Source organism: Balaenoptera ricei, chromosome 16 (genome assembly GCF_028023285.1).
Source record: "Balaenoptera ricei isolate mBalRic1 chromosome 16, mBalRic1.hap2, whole genome shotgun sequence".
Taxonomy (NCBI): domain Eukaryota; kingdom Metazoa; phylum Chordata; class Mammalia; order Artiodactyla; family Balaenopteridae; genus Balaenoptera; species Balaenoptera ricei.
The window spans coordinates 6,558,446-6,581,123 of record NC_082654.1 but is presented as its reverse complement, the minus strand read 5'-3'; the positions used below and the strand labels follow the sequence as shown (position 1 = coordinate 6,581,123).

The 22,678-nt window shown below is 41.9% G+C and overlaps 1 protein-coding gene across 6 annotated transcripts in view; it reads right to left on the bottom strand.

Moving 5' to 3' along the window:
* Positions 1-22,678, bottom strand: part of DHX32 (DEAH-box helicase 32 (putative)) — a 73,430-nt gene that overhangs the window by 24,016 nt on the left and 26,736 nt on the right. For 4 of the 6 annotated variants that reach the window (XR_009498069.1, XR_009498070.1, XM_059900753.1 and 1 more), the window contains exons 2-5: positions 22,481-22,573; positions 16,499-17,004; positions 7,219-7,412; positions 271-643 (exon numbers count right to left, since the gene is read on the bottom strand). Coding sequence is in view for 4 of the 6 variants with exons in the window: in XM_059900753.1 (XP_059756736.1) it covers positions 271-643; positions 7,219-7,412; positions 16,499-16,777 (846 nt within the window). In the remaining 2 variants the exon portion in view is untranslated. The remainder of the gene's footprint in view (positions 1-270; positions 644-7,218; positions 7,413-16,498; positions 17,005-22,480; positions 22,574-22,678) is intronic. The other 2 variants (XM_059900755.1, XM_059900754.1) reach the window with 1 other exon arrangement.

Sequence of the window (22,678 nt, the reverse complement as noted above, 5' to 3'; positions counted from 1 at the left end):
CTAACCACTGGACCTCCAGGGAAGTCCCCAGTTCCTGCTTTTAGAAGCACTTCCTTGTTTGCCTTTCAGCATAGGTTTTATTTACTCTATATCAAGGATTCTTCTAAAGTATGAAAAAAGAGGTGTGATGGAAACAAATAGCAGTTCCATCAGTTAATTAGTAAACTGAAACCTGTACGTTAGTTACTAAAAGCTTCCCAACAAGGTTAAAAGGTTCCCAATAAGTAAACTTATTACTCTCTTAGGTTAGAATGAATATTACTTACTTACTTGTTCACAGGCCAGAAAGACTACAATGTCACCCTTCTCACCGGAGTGGTGAATTTCAAAGATAAGGCGTAAAATAGACTCAAAAGACTCCTTTTGAGCCCCACTAAGGTACACAACCTCCACTGGGTGCTTATTTTTCACTTCTATGAGAGGCACATTTCCATAATAAGAACTGAGTTTGCTGATCAGGTGAGGTGAGGAGTTAATTATGAGCTTCAGTTCCGGTCTTGCCAGTAAAACATCTTTAAGAAGTCCAAGTAACACATCAGTTGCAATGCTTCTTTCATGAATATCATCTAAGATGATGACCCCATAGCTACCCAGAAAAGGACTGGACATCATTTCTCTCTGTAACATATCATCAGTACAATACCTACAAAGAAGAAACATGAAAGTTAGAATACTCTCATGAAGAAAATCATATAAAAAAACTCCTAACATAAACAACAAAAATGCCTTTCTTATATCCTTTTGTCTAAAACAGGAGTTTAAATCTTTATTGGGGGCCAAGATTTCTTCAAGTTGATAAAATCTACAGGCCTTCAAAATAGAAAAATACACATGAACAAATTTTAAGCACAGTTTCCATGTGTTCACAGACCCTCTAAAGACCATCCCTGAGCCCTAGGTTCCAGACCTCTGCCTTACATGTTCACTACAGATATTAACAAGAGCTACATTTAACGTTTGCCCTGAGCTTTTTAAAAAAAAGTAATTCAGCAAAATACCCTTGTTGGGTAAGAGTTCCCCCTGTTCCATCAATGTTAGAATTTTGAGTCAGAGCACACACTTCAAGGGAAGGATACACGGATGACTGTCCTCTCTCAGGCTCACGGCCCAGTGAGTCCACTAGCAGGACTCTGTCAGTGGCACATTGTGGGAGATGACGTCACCAGGGTGTTAGCACCAACAAGTTGGAAATGTCGCCCAAATAATAACCACACGAAAGCACCTAAAAAGTAACCACCTATTTGAGAGCAGCGTTCCTGGAGGAGGAATGGGTCATTAGTGATTTTCATGGACTTCCAGTAGTTCTTGGGGTGTAGTTAAAAATAATAGTAAAAATAAATACCTATTAGTCATCCAGCACCATACAAACATCATCTTTCTGACACTGTTTACATATCTACCTATATTATTCCTTGAGGAAGCCAATTTCATAAGTTTTCTACCCATTTAAGGTATTTATTTTATGTGTCCCTGTCTATGGCAGGTCTGAAACTGCTATTCTTAGAAAGGCCTGCTTGCAAGGTTGGCCCTTGGCTGGCATTTGGAAACTTAGATTTGGGAGGGTTCTCACCATTCCCAGAACTGATGCTTACTGTTTGTAATATGGTCTAACCTGCTTTCCTTCTGGGAGTCTGGGACTTTAGAATACAGTAGGAGGCAGAGGGTGCCTATGTGACCAGCCCCCAGTAAATAGCTGGGCACAGTCTCTAATGAGTTTCCTTAAACTCGTTGCTACAACTCACAGCTGGAGGAACTAAGCACATCCCGGATGAGTCCACTGGGAGGTGCTCTCGGAAGCCTGTGCCTGGTCTCCTCCGGACTTCACGCCTTGCACCATTTCCCTGTGCTGACTTTGCTTTGTATCCTTTCACTTCAGTAAATCTGAGCTGTGGATTAACTATATACTGAATCCTACGAGTCTTCCTAGCAAATCATCAAACCTAGGGGTGGTCTTGGAGACTCTGAAACAGTCCTCACTTAACCCTTTTCAAGGAAGAAAGAAAAAGGAGAAAACATTTATAAGTTCCTACCTAGTGTGCGCCAGGCATTGTGCTGATAGAATAGTTCTCATTTAACCTCTAGAATAAATCTTCAAGGTAGACATTACTATCCCATTATTTATAAATGAGGAAACAGGTTCAGAAGGGTTAAGTACCCTGCATAAAGTCATAAAGCCAGGGAGAGAGTCAAGATTTAAGCCTGAATGTCTATTACATCTCATGCCACTGTCAAATTATAAAGACGGGTCCCTTGGCCGCCATGGATTGGTAACAAAGCCCATGTTCTCCCTCTCTGCACCTTGACGAGATCAGAACATTTGCTCTCTGCCTTACTCCTATACTTGTTCTCATTCTGTGTCTGTCTTACCAAAAGAGCAATGATAAGCTGCTGATTATTCCTTTTCTCAAACTTAAGAAAGAAAATATATTGAATACTACAGTATTATACTTTGTGCAAGATGCAAACAAACAGAGATGCATCCAAAATCTAGGTTCCAGGTCATCTTCTGCTGAGGGTAATTAGTATGATATAATAATATAAGTACTATTGACTCTTGCCTGAAAACAAGTTGCTTTAATCTATGCTACTTCCTTAATGTTATTCCCTTCTGAGCAAAACTCATCTAAGCACTTATCTGACAGGAAGAAATGCTTCCTCTCTGCCAGGCAGAGGAAGTGTGTGTGTTATGTAAATACGTCCAGGCTTAATTAAAAAGGGAGCAGATGTGACTCACCTAAAACTCTACCAGACTCAGCAAGCTAGACCTGGCCTTCCAAATGATTCTGTAAAACTAAGGGAATACTAAGGATCCACCCTAAAACTTACCATACAAACCTCCAGTTTTCTACATAAGACAGAGATCTATTTCTTACCTTTATATTAATAAGATCATGTGTACAGTGCTTAAGAAAATACTGCTCCTGATAACTATGTAAAAAGATGGATACATTTTGGAAATGTAATTTATTTATTTATTTTTTAAATTTTTATTTATTATTTATTTATTATGTTTATTTTTGGCTGTGTTGGGTCTTCGTTTCTGTGTGAGGGCTTTCTCCAGTTGCGGCGAGTGGGGGCCACTCTTCATCGCGGTGCGCGGGCCTGTCACTATCGCAGCCTCTCTTGTTGCGGAGCAGAGGCTCCAGACGCTCAGGCTCAGTAGTTGTGGCTCACGGGCCCAGTTGCTCCGCGGCATGTGGGATCTTCCCAGACCAGGGCTCGAACCCGTGTCCCCTGCATTGGCAGGCAGATTCTCAATCACTGTGCCACCAGGGAAGCCCTTTTTATTTATTTTTAAAATTTATTTTTATTTATTTATTTTTGGCTGCATTGGGTCTTTGTTGCTGTGTGCAGGCTTTGTCTAGTTGTGGTGAGCGGGGGCTACTCTTCACTGCAGTGCGTAGGCTTCTCATTGTGGTGGCCTCTCGTGTTATGGAGCACGGGCTCTAGGCGCGCGGGCTCAGTAGTTGTGGCGCACGGGCCCAGCTGCTCTGCAGCATGTGGGATCCTCCCAGACCAGGGCTCAAACCCATGTCCCCTGCATTGGCAGGCAGATTCCTAACCATTGCGCCACCAGGGAAGTCCCTGGAAATGTAATTTATATTCTAAATTCTTAAGACTGAAAATTTGAAAGCTAAGAATGTAATATAGGAAAGTTTTATTAATATTTTCTGAAATTATATGTATTGAATTTGACCTTAAAAATCTGAGTAATTTCTAAAAAATTCTGTGTTCTAGAGGGTCCATATTTGAAATGTATGTCACTTCCACAAGATATTGTGATATCTAGTTCAGAAAGACTATTTTAGGTATATAATATTCAGGGATCCACTGTTTTGAAAAAGGCCAGAAAAAAGCTTAAAGAAGAACTAAGCTGTTCTATATAGAATCCAGAAAAATGGTAGCGGCATAAAGATTATATTTACTAAGTGCCTATTATGTACCCAACAGACTAGATGCTAAGGAGTTACAAAGAAAATGAAAACGACAATATCAAATACAGAACACTACCTTCTATAATCAACAGTCACCCTTAGATCCTCTTATTTAAATAGCTATTCAGTCTGAGCTTATCAAAAATAATGGCTAGGGGGCTTCCCTGGTGGCGCAGTGGTTGAGAGTCTGCCTGCCAATGCAGGGGACACGGGTTCGAGCCCTGGTCTGGGAAGATCCCACATGCCGCAGAGCAACTGGGCCCGTGAGCCACAACTACTGAGCCTGCGCGTCTGGAGCATGTGCTACACAACAAGAGAGGCCGCGATAGTGAGAGGCCTGCGCACCGCGATGAAGAGTGGCCCCCACTTGCCGCAACTAGAGAAAGCCCTCGCACAGAAACGAAGACCCAGCACAGCCATAAAATAAATAAATAAAAACAAATATTTAAAAAAAAAAAAAAAAAAAATGGCTAGGGCTTCCCTGGTGGCGCAGTGGTTGAGAATCTGCCTGCCAATGCGAGGGACACGGGTTCGAGTCCTGGTCTGGGAAGATCCCACATGCCCTGGAGCAACTGGGCCCGTGAGCCACAACTACTGAGCCTGCGCTCCGCAACAAGAGAGGCCGCGATAGTGAGAGGCCCGTGCACCGCGATGAGGAGTGGCCCCCGCTTGCCGCAACTAGAGAAAGCCCTCGCACAGAAACGAAGACCAACACACCCAAAAATAAATATATTAATTAATTAAAAAAAAAACTTATGGCTAGCACGTGTCTCCAAGGAAATGAATGCGGCCGGAATTTACCTTTTCACCCAAATCACCCAAATCGCTAACAGGTGCGTCGTGCTCCCATCCACCAGTCTTGGGCAGCAGCTCCCTGAGTCCTCACAACAAGCCTGTGAGCTGCTGTGTCAACCACCGCGTTTCACGGATGAGGAAGCGTAAGCAGAGAGGCTGGGGGACTTGTGCAAGGCGACAGGTGGGTGGGTGGCGGAGACACTCATTTTACAGCCACGCCGCCTGCTCTTCAGAGCACAGAGCACCAGGAGGAAAATAAGGGACGACTTTCTTTTCTCGTATCCCATAGAGCTTTTCACTCGCTTTGGCCCCTTTGCTGCAACTCAAACCCTGTTAGCAACAAATCAGAGTATCTGCTGACTCTGCACTGGTTGGGGGATGTCAGGGAGGAAAGTGCAGCATCCCAGCAACGAGAGTGACTGTGAAGTAAGGATGAGACGACCCGGCAGCCCGGCCGAGGCAGGAGGAACCAGAACCCGCAGTGGCCGGAGGAGGCTGCTAGTTCCCTTCCACCTTCTGAGGTGCACCTGCGGTTCAGCTCCTCCACACCTGAAGGCTATTTTCTACATTAAGGAAGGAAAGCTACATGCAGATAAGAGGCAAAAAAAATGTTCAACAGAAACTGTAGTCCTTCCTTTGGCTGTTAGGATTGAATGCTTGCAGGGTTTTCATCATAAAGCAATGAAAGCCAAGTCCCAACACATAAGAGATGCTTAAAAGGTGAGATGTGTCTTTGACCTACTCTGACAACATTACTGGGTTACTCCACAATTATTTATCTCTATGATTTTCTTAAAAAAAAAAAAAAAATATATATATATATATATATATGCACACGATCCATATCAATAAGATAAAAAAATCATAAGATTTCATTTTAAAAGTGACTACATCCAAGAGTCCTTTTCAAAAGGTTTCCAAAGTCTAGTCCATCCTTTAATTAAAACCATGACCACCTGAGAGGTCACTTCAAAATGTAAAGGATGAAGAATGAATCTGCTAGGCGTGGAGATCCTTCACCCTTTCAGGGTTGCACGTCCTGTCCAACTCTCCAACTAGTCTGTGAGTTCCCAAAAGCAGGGAGGTTTTTACGTTTATTTGTATCACTATTGGACCATTTGCATAATAAATAATTTATAAACATATACAACGACTCGGGGACATCATGGCTAGAATAACAGAAGGTTATGCATCTTCAAGAAGTTCAAGTCGTAGTGCTACTGATCGAAAGATTCCCTATGGTTTAACACCAGCCTGAAGACCGATGTCCTCTATTTTCGAAGATAGCATTTGAGGGAAAGCAGCTTAGTACAAACCAAATGAGTTATACAGGCTTTCTGAATGGGAGAAGAACTGCACCAGAGTCTGCAGCAGCCAGCTGGGACCAGGCACTCGTCTTTCCTTCCGTTATCAAGTGTGTTAAACAACATTCTCCATGGGACAAGCATGTCAGATGCCAGGGATATGAGTATGCAGGAACCATCCCTGCTATACTGTACTCTGCTATGCTGTGTCATAGCATCCCTGTTACACTAGCGTAGGACGTCCCCAGTGACGTGCCAGGGCACTCTGGTGTGCCCCACAAGGGGGTTAGAGACACGCAGATACACTGAGGCTGAGACACTTGTCTCCTCAGACCTTGGGGCATTCAGGCAGTGCCTGGGACAGCTGAAGCCCTTGAGATGGTCATCTTTGGCTGCAAGCAGCTTTGACCATTTCCTTAAGGTGCCATAAGATACTCTCACTTTCAATGATGGCTATGATAGAAAACTGCTTGAGAAACTGGCCCAGAGCAGTGATTTTTTCCACTTCTCTTTTTCCTTCTGTTAAGCTCTTGGAAACAACTGTGTAAAGGAAATCTCACAACTGTGGTAGCTACTGAGAAGGGTCCTTGGAACCTGTAAGAATCTCAAAACTAGAGTTTGAAAAACACTGACCTACACTGCCATGATGAAGGCTGAGACCAAGTTTTACAGAAGCCCAGCAGAGGGTTTTCTAATTTACACTACGGGAGGGTCAGGGAAGCTTTCCTGGAGCAGGTGACCTCTGCATGGGATCTTGTATGACGGGGAGGAATTAGCCAAGCCCGGAAGAGGCACAGACATTCCTGTGGAGGGAAGATCATGTGTCAAGGCACATGGTACACGGAGAACGTGTGTCAACACACCTGGCACACAGACAACGCACATGGACCCACTATGAGGCGGAGCTCCAGAAGCACAGCTTGAAGGTATTTGGGGCCAACCTAACAAGTCATGACTTTTCCCTGAGGATTATGGGGAGATACGGAAGAAGTTTAGACAAGGAATCCCTGATGGTGCCAAGGTGGGAAAATGAATGGTGCGTGTCAGGCTGGTGACAGAGAGACGAGTTACTATCACACGTTACAGGTACGTAAAGCAGAGAACGCAAGAATACGCTCTTCTAGGATCGCAGAGGACAAGTCAGGAGTCATCAGGTACAGCAGATGAAAGCCCCCCAAACCAACCTCAAGATCGTTTCACTGGTGCAGCAGTTCTCAAAAGGAATCACGTAGCCGACTTCATGACCGATGTTAACATCCATTTCGTCTGCCACCCGGAGGGCGAGCTGGACCGCAGTCTGCTTGTGGACCTGTGTGCACACCACGCCCCCGTGCTGGTAGTGGATGGAAAGGCAATATTCAGCACACCACTGAGGAACCTTTAACGGGGACAAATGAGACAGGATCAGCCCCGCTAGGAAAACAACACCACCACCACCAAAAAACCTCCAAGGGTTCATCTTATAAATGATTTGTTTTCTTCCACCAGTGAATCACTGGTGGGCTGCATTACAGCTTAGTTAGTGAAACTGAAGAATTTGTATTTATGCATAGAGTTAGTACTAGTAAATAAAGTTAGGAATAAACAGGAGTTAGCAGGGACTGTAAAAGTTAGACTCCCAGATGAAAAACAGGAAGATAAAAATAAAAGGCAAGGTAAAAAAAAATTTTTTTAACCTCAGCTGTTCTGAAAAGACTAATGTATTTAAGATTATTATTTTCTTTCTGATTAAAAGAAGACACCATCAAAGATATGGCTTCTGGTATCAACTTTTAGGCTTTAAGCAATGTAAATATTAAATAGCATTTAGATGAAAAATAGTAGTTCAAAATTAAAACATTTACATTTAAATCTAAATGACCATAACAAAATAACCAGATAAGCCTACTTTACATTTCCCTGGCAATAAAAGCTAAAATACACTGCATTTATCATCTAAATACAATGAAAAATAAGCTCAGTGAGATAATTAACCAATCCATCCAGATTTGGAAAGAGCCAATTCCAAGACTGCTCTTGAGTTATTTATTTTTAAATCCTTTTACTGAAAATGTATTATGGTTCAGTTGATTTTAAAGAGTTCATTTGCATAAGAATTATTACAGTAGAAAGTACTGAATTCATTTGTATGCTGGAATCTTAGGGCACTTTCAGTAAGTTACGCTTTGTTACATGTATTTTTAAAATAAATCATTCTGAGTGTTTTTTAATAGATCCAAGGTATTCAAAAGTTTTAGCATTTTTAATTATCTTCAGATTTGCTATTTACTAGACCCATCGTGGAATTCTTAGATTTTTTTTTAATATAAATTTATTTATTTATTTATTTTTGGCTGCGTTGGGTCTTCCTTGCTGCACGCGGGCTTCCTCTAGTTGCGGCTAGTGGGGGTTACTCTTCGTTGCAGTGCGCGGGCTTCTCATTGCGGTGGCTTCTCTCGTTGCAGAGCATGGACTCTAGGCGCATGGGCTTCAGTAGTTGTGGCATGCGAGCTCAGCAGTTGTGGTGCATGGGCTTAGTTGCTCCGCGGCATGTGGGATCTTCCCGGACCAGGGCTCAAACCCGTGTCCCCCGCATTGGCAGGCAGATCCTTAACCACTGTGCCACCACGGAAGCCCGAATTCTTAGATTTTAATACTCACTATAACTTGAAAAATAAACATAACTTACTAGAAATCAAGTAACTCCAAAATGAACACCTGCTGCAGACTGCAGATTCCCGATGATTAAAAGTGTAAATGTAGTTCCTCTGTTTCAAGATGAGTGTCAGCCTTGTCAACAGGTTGAAAACTATCAGCAATTATTTCCTCAATAACCCACTTTGTTCTATGAAAGATGAACATTTAACATACTAAGCTCAGGAAATCTGGAATCAAGGTACACCACAAGTGACCAAAGTCAGGAGTTCTAGAACTGGTGTGCCACTAGTTTGTTAATTGTAAATCACCATTTCTCTAAGCTTCAGTTTCCTTTCCTGTAAAATGGGTTGAACGGATGAGACCTACCCTTCAAGTCTGAGCTCCTGTGCCATTTTCTCCCCAAGGCTTGCTGTGATACCTCCCCTCCACCCCCCACTAGGAAGGAGACCCCACAGTGTACTTCCTGGCGACCATGGCATGGACCACGGACCACACTTCCTGCAGTTGCTGGTCTGTTCCAGTGCAGACCTGTTCACCCCACTAGACTATGAGCTCTGGGAGAACAGAGATCTGTCTTGGTCACCAAATAATCTTAAATAAGTTTATTCAATAAATATTTGTTAAATGGACAAATTAATTTCTTACACTTTCCAGAAATATTTTTAAATTCTATGATTCGATATATTCTACCTTGAATTGCTTCACAATCACACCTAATTGGGAATTCACATAAAAGTTTCTATCTCCCTCATTCCCTAGGAAGTTATTTTTTATCCTTGTCAAATCCTTACTTTTTAACCTGATTCCCTATTCCCTTCATATCTAGGTCCTTAGCTGAGACCTCAAATAACACTTTTGTGAGAAATTATATTAAAACTGTTTGAATCTTTGTCTCCCCACTAGAGTGGAAGATCCTTAAGGTGGACATGCATGGTTCATATTCCCCCCACTACTTAATAGAGGACCTGACACATAAGAGGGATAATAAATATTTGGATGGAAGGATGGATGAAGACATTAGAATAATTGAAAAGAAGGGAGAGAAAGGCTTAGACTCAGGACTTAACATGGGAGAGAAGTAATAAAACCAAGGGACATTTATTTCTAAGGAAGAATGAATAGTACTCACTAGCAGACTAATTATGCGTAAGAAGAAACAAATATTTTACGATCTCTGACTTAAAATACTAGGGTAATGGCATCGTTAACAACCAGAAATTTAAAAGTAAAATAAAACAGAATGAATGAATGAAGCTAAACAGTAGCATAAAGTGCTTCTGGGGGGAGCGAGGTGTTCACGGGGAGGGAGAGAACCTTCAGGAGAGCCGGGAAAGTGGTCAGGGTTAAGGTCATCTTGATGGGAGGACATCCAGGTGTAGCCAGCCTGAGATCAACTGCAAAACAGGCCAGGAGCCTAAGTGAGGGGCCAGAGCTAGAGATACACACAGAAGTCCTAGAATTTCAGAGCTGAAAGGAATCTCTGGAAGGCATGTAGGCCACGGCCTCATTTTACACATGAGGAAAGTCTTAGAAGGGTGACTTGCCCCAGTCATCCTGCCAGTAAACAGCACAGCCAGAACCGATCCGAATCTTCCAGTTTCTCATCCAGCATAATCTCCGCCGGGCCAGGGTCGCTCCCGAGAATCTTTATACAAAGGTAGTAACATAAGCCATCAGGTTCTCAACAGTCACCACTTTTCACTACTCTTTCTAGCCTGATAGCAATGTCGGGGGACAGTACTACGAGGACAGCGGGCACTATTTTACACAGCTAGAACTGCTGCTGAAATGACACCATCCAGTTTCACTAAAACACCTGGATATACTCAGTCTGGTTATTATTCTAAGATCCAGGATAGCTGCTTTCAAACTCTAGAATTCTACATGATTCAGATGATTATGGGCCACGTTCCCAAGGTTCTGATTTTGTTTTCTGAGTGCACTTCATTTATTTCTATTTACTCACATAAACAAATTCTGCAAGATTAGACTATTACAGTATGTTTATAATGTTATAAACATCATATCGGCCTGGCAGTGGAATAAATATAAACAATCCAACAGTCCTCGCTGTTCTTTTTGCCCTCCTCCACAATAGAGCAAATTATTTCACCTATGAGGCAAAGAAAATAATTCAGAAATGGGACAGCTCTTCTAAACATCAGTTCAAATAACCAGCGAAAGACTGAACACATGCATATTGGGCTTAATGTAGGGATGTCTGCTGACACAGCCAAGCTGAAAGTTGAGCACAAGTCACAGCTAATTGCAGAGCACCCACCCCATGCACCTCTGACTGCGTACGATGTATTGCCCCTTTCAGTAAGTCACACATGGATGACGACAGTAAGTGATGCAAATGCAAACTGAAAGGGTCGTCTCTGAACAAAAAGGAGAGACATATGAAATCACCTCTCCTAATTATAACAACTTCTGTGCTTTAGCAGACCTTCCGAATCACTCTAAGCAAGCTACGGCACACTGTGAAGTCTGACGCCTTCGCAAACTCAAAGTATCGGCTGAAAAGAAGTATGATTCAGCAAATGCCAGAAATGTGAACATTTCGTCATTTCAAGGGGCACTAAGATTACAGCTTCACAGGGAACTCTTGCATTCTCTGCACTTATAGCAAATACCGTACCATTCTGCACCCTGATTCTGATTCTCCTCTGGGAGTGGCTTTTTCTTTGTCCCAATAGTACTTTACCCTTCTCACCAATGCATTATGTGCCTTTCATGTCTCTCTCTATAGTTTCTCTTTGGAAGATATGCCCCCCACCCCCGGCATCTAGAACATACTTTAGTACTTAGCAAAAGGTGTGCAATTTGGTGAACAAAACAGAAAACTGTTCTTTTATTTATTTATTTATTTTTTGTTAATTGTGGCTCACGGGCCTAGTTGCTCCGCGGCATGTGGGATCCTCCCAGACCAGGGCTCGAACCCGTGTCCCCTGCATTGGCAGGCAGATTCTCAACCACTGCGCCACCAGGGAAGCCCCAAAACTGTTCTTTTATAACTGAAAAAAACAAACCTATTTACAAATTTACCTGGACCTTTCAGCAATAGATAACACCCACATTTATATATTTGGTCTAGAAAATTTCCCTACTAGAAATCACAACTTCACATATTTTCATTCTGAGCTCATCCAACAACTTTTTCACATTCTCTCAATCCAGTTTTAACGGTCATTTTCTGGACTGTGTGACGTGCCACACGTGCTAAAGCCTGAGCGGCGAAGCGGGCTCCGGGTCTCGCAATCAGGATCAGCGCAGACGCTGACAGAGCGCGACCGGCTCCTGGCTCTTATCTCCTCCCTGAAAGCAAATCACTGGGACTCTGGCCCATCTGCCGCTACGAGAGTAGGTAAGAGGGGTCCTCCAAGTAACCAAAACCTAATCTACATCAAGGCTTCACCAGCTTGACTTCGTAACTGGAGCTCTACAAGTTGTACAGATTCGGAACGCGAAGCCAAGACGCTCCATCCCCACCCCAGGCAACAGGCAGGAGGCTGGGCTGCTGGACTCTGGGAGGCTGGGGCCCAGGATCCTCGGCTGGTCCTGATCCAGATCAGAACCAGGAGGGCAGCAGAGCAGTCTCATTGCTGCCACCGCAGCAGGAGGACAGCCACATGAGTCACACTGGTGTGGAACCTCCTGCCCCTCCGTCCACGGCTAGAGATTGCGTCCCCTCCTCTAGTGGATATACGAGTAAAGGACGCGAGACAAAAGTCATCTGTGAGACACAACGCTACTACAGTTAAACAAATTCTAGTCCCAAAGGCCCTCGAGCCCTTGTTTTATGTCCCCGGCCTGCCCACGGTGACTGATTCCTCTTCTGGGCCACCCAGGGCGCAGCTGTGCCAAGGTCCCAATCACTCACTTTTATTTAAGTACCAGAATCATGAAATCCAAAGTTGAAAGGAACCATAAGGACCAGCAATTCACCCAAAGGCATGAATCTCTACAGCAACATTCCTGCAGGCGCCCTAAGCTGCCCGATGTGAACCAGAATGTCAGAACTCATTCCTGAGGAGTGGGTCCCCTTCTGCATTAAATGTCACATGTCCCTGGATACCATAATTTGTATACCTCTTGAGTGAACACAGGTAGACTCTGCCAGCAGAAAATGCGGGGTAAGTTACTCAGCTAATAATGTGGAGTTGTTCTACACCATCCAGCTTCTTAATTTAGGCTAAAGCTCAGGTACGTCATGCTTATTCAGCTCACTAACCCAACCATTTCAGGGGAAATTTCAGGACAAGTAAGTAAATAGATGGTTCTAAAAATATTTCATTCTCTTTTAGACTTTTTCATAAATCTGCCCCAAAAAAGGTAACAAGAAAAGGCTCTATAAATGTATGAAAAGTTGTCCTCTTTTCCAGAGGGCAGTCACAAAATAGCCTTCATACCATCTGCACTAAAGAGAGGTGGAATTTTTAGGATACAGCAAAACACTTGTGGTCCTCTTTGGAAAGCTTGGGTCTAAAGACAGACTTTTCTTTGAAAGGTTTAAAATGCTGAGGAAAAAGAAAATAGTCTTAGAAGCTCTTTAAAAAATAACCAAGTTGTTTCCAGAATTAAGAAAACAACTGATGCTCCCATTATTTAAATTGGTTTAGAATTTGATTTCTCCTACCCTGAAGATACATATTGCCTTCACACTTAACAGAAACAAGCATGATTTATTAAAATGATCAAGAAGTTAGAGATGACAAGAGAAACCATTGCTAGGTATTAACATAACATATTACATGATAACAACTCTTGCCCTTTAAGATCACAAATTCTAAAAGAAAACTCAAGGAGTATATATTAAAAAAAAATTTTTTTTAAACAATATTGTGGGTTAGCAATTCTGAAACTAAAATTTGAGCATTCTAAAATTGAACAAGTAAAGATATTATGAATAATGAGTGCTAAGTTTCTCATAGTTAGTGAAGGGAGTTACAAATATGGAAGTGCGGAAGGCTAGAATGAACGCTGTACAGCTGAACTGGAATCAGAGACATCAGTAGGAACCCATGGTTTTTAAGAAGAGAGAGACAGAAATACAGATAAAACAGAAATATACATAGAGAAAGAAATACAGAGAAATAGAGAGAAACAGAGAAAGACAGAAATCGAAAGAGCTAGAGAAATAGAAGGAGAAGCAGGAGGACCTAGAAGCAACGACAAGTCAATGACCAACGGGCACTTAGCACCCATCTCCTGGTTTTTAAATACAATTCCCCACTAAAAGGAACCACCAGGGCTCCTTGAGAAAAATGGCAGTTTCCAAGACTGGAGCAGGGAACATACTAGATGAGCCTATAACATCTTACTGGGCCAGAAAGCAAAGAAATGCTCAGAGAATGATGTCAAAAGAACACAGAAGGCATCCTGAAGGGGTTCCCATAGGCCACATTGGGGACAATTTGAGCAACAAGATAAATGGGCTTAGTAATGAATTATCACCTACAGAATAAAATAAGAATTCATGAGTCCACACTGACATAAATAAATGAATAAATAAATAAGGAAGAAGAAAAAGCTCAGTTTTACGGAAGAATTCCAAATATTAAATGTATCGATAGAAGGAATTTCAGAAATAGAAAAATCACCATTTGGTCACTACCGTGTAATAACGTCAAAGGTAAGAATCATCCAAGGATGCTAAAATTAGTAGCTGGGGGCACGACAAGAAGCAGACTCTACATAGTCTCCAAGTATCTCCCCATATGTCTTAAATGATAGGGGGGAATTGTAACTTGACGATAGGGATCAAGACAGTCACCACCTTACCAAGTTATCAAATTTAACATCACCAGTCACGGGAAAAATCTTCTGTCTCCTGCTACGATGTCCTGAGGAGGACACATAGCACTTCTGTCCTCTTCCTGCCACAAATGCAAAATTGGAATCTAATCCAAAGGAAACACCAGACAGATTCAAACTGAGGGATGTTGTACAAAATACCTAACTTGTACTCTTCAAAAATGTTGCGGTCGTGAAGGACAAGGAAAGACTGAGAAGCTGCTTCAGATCAAAGGTGATTAAGGAGAAATGACAAGGAAATGCAATGTAACTTTGGATTGGATTCTGGACTAGAATTTCTTTTTTTAATTACAAAGGTCCTTAGTGGGCAAACTGATGAAATTTGAATGTTATAAGTTAGATTTTGGTAATTATATTGTGGCTAGCCCTGTTTTAGTAGATATTGCTGAAGTATTTGGAGGTGAAGGGTATCATGTCATCAACTGACTCAAAATGTTCAGAATAAAAATCTGTGTGTGTGTATGGAGAGAGAACGATAAAGCACGTGTGGTAAAATGTTAACTTTGGTGGAATCTGGGTGAACTATATGTGGAAAATCTTTGTACTATTTTTGCAACTTTTTGTAAGTCTGAAATTATTGCAAAATAAAAACTTTAATTTTTTTTTTTTTGGCTGCGTTGGGTCTTCGTTGCTGTGCGCGGGCTTTCTCTAGTTGTGGCGAGCGGTGGCTACTCTTCATTGCGGAGCATGGGCTCTAGGCCCGCGGGCTTCAGTAGTTGTGGCACACGGGCTCAGTAGTTGTGGCTCGTGGGCTCTAGAGCGCAGGCTCAGTAGTTGTGGCGCACAGGCTTAGTTGCTCCACAGCAGGTGGGATCTTCCCGGACCAGCGCTCGAACCTGTGTCCCCTGCATTGGCGGGCGGATTCTTAACCACTGCGCCACCAGGGAAGCCCCTAAATAATTTTTAACTTGCCACTTGTCCACAGAAACCAGGAAAATTATAACCCTTCAGTTTTCATCATTAGCTTCTTATGACAAACTAAATCATTCACTGTAGCGACAAGTCATCACAACGAACAGAAAATTATAATAAACCCTTGATACTGGCAGCTATAAACAAGATTAAAGAAAAAAAAAAACCTATTGTCCATTTCACCCCTCTTCAAGTTCCATTTAGAACAAGTAAGCCTCAGAGGTAATAAAAACCTTAAAGCAGCAAAGTATAGTAGAAAGAGTTCTTAGAATTCCAGCTCAGAAAGTTATGTGACATTCATTAGACAAATTATCAAACCCCTCTGGGCCAGGGTTTCATCATCTGAAAAATGAAGGGGTTCTATCAGATTATCTCTGTGGTCTGCTCTAATTCTTACATCATGAGAACCTACAAATGAATTTCATAATAAAAATACTTATTGCTTGCTTTACAATTTAAGAGTAAAATAGAGATCTCACTCAAATCAAACTTCAAGTTCAAATATAACAACAATAAACTGGCCAGTAAATAGTCATTCGCTATCTATCCTAATTCTTTCCTCCTTTTTAGACCCTGAAGTGTGTGGCTCTAGGCCTGGATCATATTTGGCCACTCAGTTATTTCTTACAGTCTGGAAAATAAGAATTCCCTTGTGCTTTTGACTTTCTGTAACTTAACCAACTTCACCAATAAGCATATCCACACATCCTGATTATCAGACTGCTGGACATGTAAACGTGGCAGTTAATCCCAAAACCTATGGCAGGCAAATAACATCTATCACATCTTTTAAAACATAATATGCACAACAAAATAATTTGAATAGATTGTTCTGCTATTCTAAAGAACATTCAGTGGTACAATAAACACAATCAATAGCCACATAAGTATTAACTTTTATTCAGCTGGCTTTCATAAAGAAATTTAGGGAAGTAACTTAATTGTTGTGCCTGAATTGCTGATGCTCTTTTTTGTTTTGTGTTTTGGTTTAGATAATATCATTATTAAAACAGAACACTATGCTGTGACACTGTAACTATTTAAGTAATAAAAAAGTACAACATGCAAAGCAAATGCTTTTTTGTAGCGGCTACTCACCTGAGAGCTCTTGCCACACTTCGCATCTCCTGAAACGATCACAATTTGACTTTGAAGCAGATTCTCCATAAAGGAGTATTTTTCCTTCCATATTGGAAGATCTTCTCTTTCTTTCAGAAGTTTATAATAACGTGATGAATATGGCAATCCATCAAAAGGGTTAAGTTCCAGATCCTCACAGGCCAAAATCCCCTCCTCATCCCCCTCACTGGAATCGAGGGATTCAGGGAAATAGCGTTTTTCAGAGGAAGAGTTTGGACATTCCAGTTCTTCTTCCATCTTGTCCAAGTGAGCTTAAGCAGGTGGCATTCTCCTACAATAACCCACTGCAAATAGAGTTGAAAGTCCACATATACAAACTCAGATGTCCCAATCTCTAGGACTTCAGTTCAAGGTTTAAGCAAGCTGAATTCCTCAAATCTGCGTCTGTTCTTCTTTGCTGCATTAGCTACTGTGCTGGCTCACCAGCACTCTTCAGCACGTTAAGTGATTGTCAATAAACCACGCTAAACACAAACAAAAAAAAGAAGGAAAATCAGGTACATATACATACAAGATGTTCAAAAGAAAAAGCATACGCATTCAAAAATAAAACATGATTTTTCCTGTTAACTGGTTACTGTCTGTCATTTCTGCTGTCTGTTTAAAAGGCCAGGAATAATATAGGTTAATTCTCAAAGTCTGGTTGGCTGCAGTTTTTTCCTGGCCAGTTTGGAAAACAATTCCACACTGGACCTGGTGCTCTCTGCCTGATCTGCCTCTATCACAGGTCCCTGCATCTTGATTGGCAGTGAATAGAAAGCAACAGGGGGACATTGTGAGTGTGAGCCTCAATCACGTGGTCACTAATCCCACTACAAAAGAGATGCCAGACCCTATAAAAGGGAAAATTGTGAGGGCCTGGGGAGTGTTCTCCAACACTGGCTACAAGAGTCTACTATTTATTTATTTATTTAGTATTAAGAACTCCTCTAGTTTAAAGGAGAATATTAAAAAAAATACTTCATTTTACATTTGCTTTTGCCAGTTTACAAAGTCAAGTGAGTGGGTTTCTTATTTTTTTCCATCTGAGGCTATGGCTAGCTTTTGTTAATGAGGTCTTTGTTTGCTTAATTAAACCAGTAACCTCAAGCATATTTCTTGAGATTCCTGGGTCTTGAGCCCAGTATGTCATATTCAAGAGGCAATAAAATACATTTAATTTAAATGAAGAAGTGAAAAATTGCCTAAGAAAAGGTAAAATTTACGCTAGTAACACTCCCTACGTGTCAGGTAAGGGGTCCTTCCTTTTCCAATCACTGGTGATTTTTTAAAACTCTAATCAGTATTGCTGGAAATAAGCACCTTTTCACGTCAATCAAGGGAAAACTAAAAAGACAGAAAAACTCGAGTATAAAAGAACAAATAATAAAATACATTTCATGATATCTTGTCACTCAGATCACTCTTTTTACAGCACCCCATTTATCGGAACTATTGCTTTTTTTTCTTTTAATGTATAACACACCACTTTATTTTTTTAACTTCCTTTTTAAAATTATTTTCAAATTTATTATTTTTTAAATTTATTTGGCTGCGCCGGGTCTTAGTTGTGGCATGCGCAGGGTCTTTCTTTTTTAGTTGCGGGATCTTTTTTTTTTAGTTGCAGTGTGTGAACTCTTAGTTGCAGTGTGCGAACTCTTAGTTGTGGCGTGCGAACTCTTAGTTGCGGCGTGTGGGATCTAGTTCCCTGACCAGGGATCGAACCCGGGCCCCCTGCATTGGGATTGAGGAGTCTTAGCCACTGGACCACCAGGGAAGTTCCGGAACTATTGCTTTAGATTGTCAGAGTTAGTGGGCTCAAACGGCTAGCTCCTAATCGTAAGTAATAAAAAAAAAAACCTCCCCATTGGTCAAGCCAGGCTCCAAGGAAACAGTCAATCACTTAAGAAACATTCGCTGAGTGCCTTTTCCGGGCTTAAATTAATAAACTAGGCACCGGACACCCACTTACTTTGGGGGTAGGATGAAGAGTAGGATAGAATTTTTAAAAAGTCACATACAAATAGGCCAAAAGAGGGAGAAACCAGAGCGGGGAAAGGACGTTTTGGCTCTATGAAGGTAGAGTTCTTCAAAATTCATTCTAAAAACCATTGTTTCAAAATTATAATGGAATTATAACGTTGTGATAACACAAATGCAACATGGATTAACTCTACAATTCTTCACTGCCCCATGGCTGAGACCAGATCCACAGAATAGCTCCGAAAACACAATGGCCTGAGATCACAGGACAAGCTAACTTTGAGAAGGTATCCAAGAGTCAGAAAATTCTACTGCTTAAGAGAAGTTAACATTTAGTTTTATATTCAATTTTTGTTTTGTTCTGATTAGAATCCCTTCCAAGGGATCTCATCGTACATGTAAATTAAATTACTGTAATGACCAATGATTGCCTTAGGTACTATTTCTGAATTGTTTTAACTTAAAAACAAACAAAAAAGCAGAGCTATTATTTTTACCAAATTTGTGTCCTTGAAATGTTTCTCTTAATTTTATAGCACTCCCTAAAAGTGTAATGATCTTGTAATTAAAGTAAAATCTTACTTATAAAGTATTTACCACTTTGAATCCTCGGGGAACAGTCACGTTTTCTGAATAGTCATCTTTCTAGAGATGTAAGGCTCATCTAGCCCCTTCATAACACATACAATGTGTACAGATACATCACCCACTTCTCTGTTATGGTGATTAAAAGATGACCACAGATTCTCTGCCACTGCTCCCATGGGGAGGTGGAGCCTATTTCCTTTCCCCTCGAGTCTGAGCTGGCCCTGTGACTCACTATGACTACAAGAATGCAGTGAAGTGATGATCAACTACTTCCAAGGCATTCACATGCTTGAAACACTCCCCCTTGGAGCCAGCTGTCATTCTGTGAGATGCCCAAGGCACAGGGAGAGGCCACTGGGAAGAAACCAAAGCTTGGCGTCTGTTTTCAGAAAGCACAGACCGCCAACCATGTGGGTGAGCCGTGGAAGATGCTCTAGCCCAGTAAAGCCTCCAGATGACCACAGGCCCAGCCAACAGGACACCCAGCAGAAGGAGCCAAGTCAACCCAAAGAACCATGGGAAGGGTACATGGTCACTGTCATAAGCTGCCAAGTGCCAGCAACAGATAACCAGACTTCTGCCTACTAAACAGAGTACACTCAGAATTCAACGTTTTTTTCATAACTCAACATCACCAGTACATTGGTTCCTATAACACAACGATGATTTCAAATTTCCCTGAAGTGACAGGGGTCAAACCCAGACTGCGGCCCCAGAGTCCTCCTTTCTCTGGGGATTCAGTACCCACGTCACACTGTGGTCAGCTCATTTACCTGGTGAGGCCATTCTCTGCTTCTCTAACCTGCTCTCCTACTTGGCATTTAGAAACCAGTTAGGCTTGTTTGACAGAAATACTTGTAATGGTTGAGTCCACAAAGGGCTCTACGCTGAATCCAATGAATCTGAAGGGTAAAGCTATGAAGTCTGTGACCTCTATTTCCAGTTCTCTCAGGACCTTTTTACTGCGATATAGACTGAGTTCCAGATTTGGAGGGGGGGAGTGGCTGAGTTTTGAGCCCACCTGACTCCCACGACACACCTCTCCTCGTTTACCCAGCAACTGGCATCAGTCATGTCAATGATTTTCTCCTAGATGTAATTAAATATATACAAAAGATCCATGTCTTGGCCTTTGGCAAATTTAATAGTACTAACCTAAATAAAGGAAAACACATAATACGGTAGGCTACATGCCACTCAAAATAAAATTTAATAAAAACTGTTATCAGTATAAACAACATTCTACTACAATAATTTTAAACCTGAAAGATTGGCATTTGCTCCTTTTCAAAGCTATGCTATCTGAGATTGTAGATTACAAAACTCATCAAAGACTGCCCTTTGAAGTGAATCTATTACAACTCTTCAATGAGTATTTATGAAAATAATACATATCTAGTATAACATGAAACCACCTCACCAAGGAAAGAATCAGAAGTTGATGTAAGATGAGCTATGTGTTAACCATTTATATTTTGGCTCTGGTCCAGTAATTCTAGAAATGTAAATGTAGTTCATAGACAACGAAGGATAGTTTGCAAGGGACTAAGTGAAACAAGATTGTGAAATTTGTCCTGAATAACTGTTTCACTGTTCAATGCTCCTCTTCAGTATTTCTCTCCATGTTCAATTTAATATAAATGTGTTCTTCAGACCTACCAAACTCTCAAATGTACCATTTTAGCAATTGCAGAGATCTGGAGATTTCCCAACACTTAGTCTCTGGACCTCTTCCCTTTTCTCTCTATAATAGGGCCCACATGGTCTCATCCTGTTTCATGGCTTTAATGCCATCATATGTGGAGGACTCCCATTTATACATCCTGTCAATCCTCTCTCCTAAACTTCAGGTCTCACGTATCCAACTACCTACTTGTCATCTCCAACTTGGATATTTAACAGGCATTTCAAACTTTACGTATCCAAAACTGAGCTGTGATATTTGCCCCAAAGCCATAAACCTGGTCTTCTCATCTTCTTCCTTTTAATTGCTCAGACCAAAAATTTTGAAGTTATTCTTCATTTCTCTTTATCGCAAATTCCACATCTGGTCCTTCAATGGATGTGCAGAATAACAGCCTCCAAAGATGTGCACGTCCTAATCCCCGGGATTTGTGAATATGTACTTTGCTTGACAAAAAGGGCTGCAGATGTGATTAAGTTAAGGACCTCGGGGATAGGGAGATTATCCTGGAGGGTCCAAGCTAATCATAAGAATCTGAAACTCAGAGAGCCGTTCTCAGCTATAGTCAGAGGGAGATATGACCATGGAGGAAGGGTCAGGGAGATGCAACGTGTTGGCTTTGAGGATGGAGGGAGGGGCCGTGAGCTGTGATGTGTGTGACCTCTAGAAGCTGGGATTCTCTCCTACTGGGTGTAGAAAGCAGCACAGCCCTGCCGACCCCTTGATTTTAACCCAGTGAGATCCTGTGATGGACTTCTAACCGAAGCACTGTAAGATAATAAATTACCACTAAATTTGTGGTAATTTGTTACAGGAGCAATAGTGAACTAATACATCTGATCATGTCAGCTCTACCTTCAAAACACATCAAGAACCCCATACGTTCTACTGTGAACAGCTGGTCTGAGCCACCATCCTCTCCCCTGGATTACTGCAATAGCCTCCTGACTGGTCTTGGTTCCACCCTTAGTCTCTTGGAGTCAAAGTGATCCTGTTAAAGTCAGCTCACGTCTCCTCTGCTCAAAAATTTCTAATGGCTTCCCATTTCATCTTACTCCAAGGAAAAGCCACAATCCTTAATAGGATCTACCAGTCCTGTGGGACCTACAGCCATCACCTGTCTGCCCTCGTTTCCACCGGCTCCCTCCCTTGGTCACTCTTCTCTACCCACGTGGCCCCTCACTATTCCTCAAACACACGGCACACGCCTGCCTCAGGGACTTCACGCCTGCTCTTCTCTCCGTCTGAAATGCCCTTTCCTCAGATATCCAAATGGCCAGTTCCCTTACTTCCCAAAGATCTTCATCAAATGTCAACTCTGTGAGGGCTTCCCTACCACCTGGCTGCCCTGTCTGAACTTCTATCCACACCCCCGCGCCCCAAACCCACTTCCTAGCTTCTTAACCTGCATTATTTTACCTCTTTATTTTGTTTATTGTTGGTGTCCTCCACCAGATTGCAAGCACCCTGAGTCAGGGATGTGTCTATTTTGCTCCCCACACCTACAGCAGAGCTGACACATAGAAAGCATTCAATAAGTATTTGTCGAATGAATGAGTGAATGACGTTATTAGCACGTCAGGGATACTGTTGTTTGACTTTCCAGGTTGCCCTCGATTCAGTCAGTGACCAAGTCCTTCAAAATTCGGGATTCTGTTCCTTCCATCTCCCTCGTCTTTCATCCCCAGACGCCCGTGACCACCTACCTTCCTCCTCAGTCTCTCCACCGCAATCTCTCTTGCACAGATTTGCACTTTCATTATTTCACTCTCTTCAAAGTTCCAGTTAGCTTGCTACTGCTGAATGAACAGAGTTGAAACACTTCTGTCAGGAACTCACTATGTTTCTGGATTTCGGTTACTTTTCTGTCCCCTTTCATTAGTGATATAGAATAGACCCCTGCT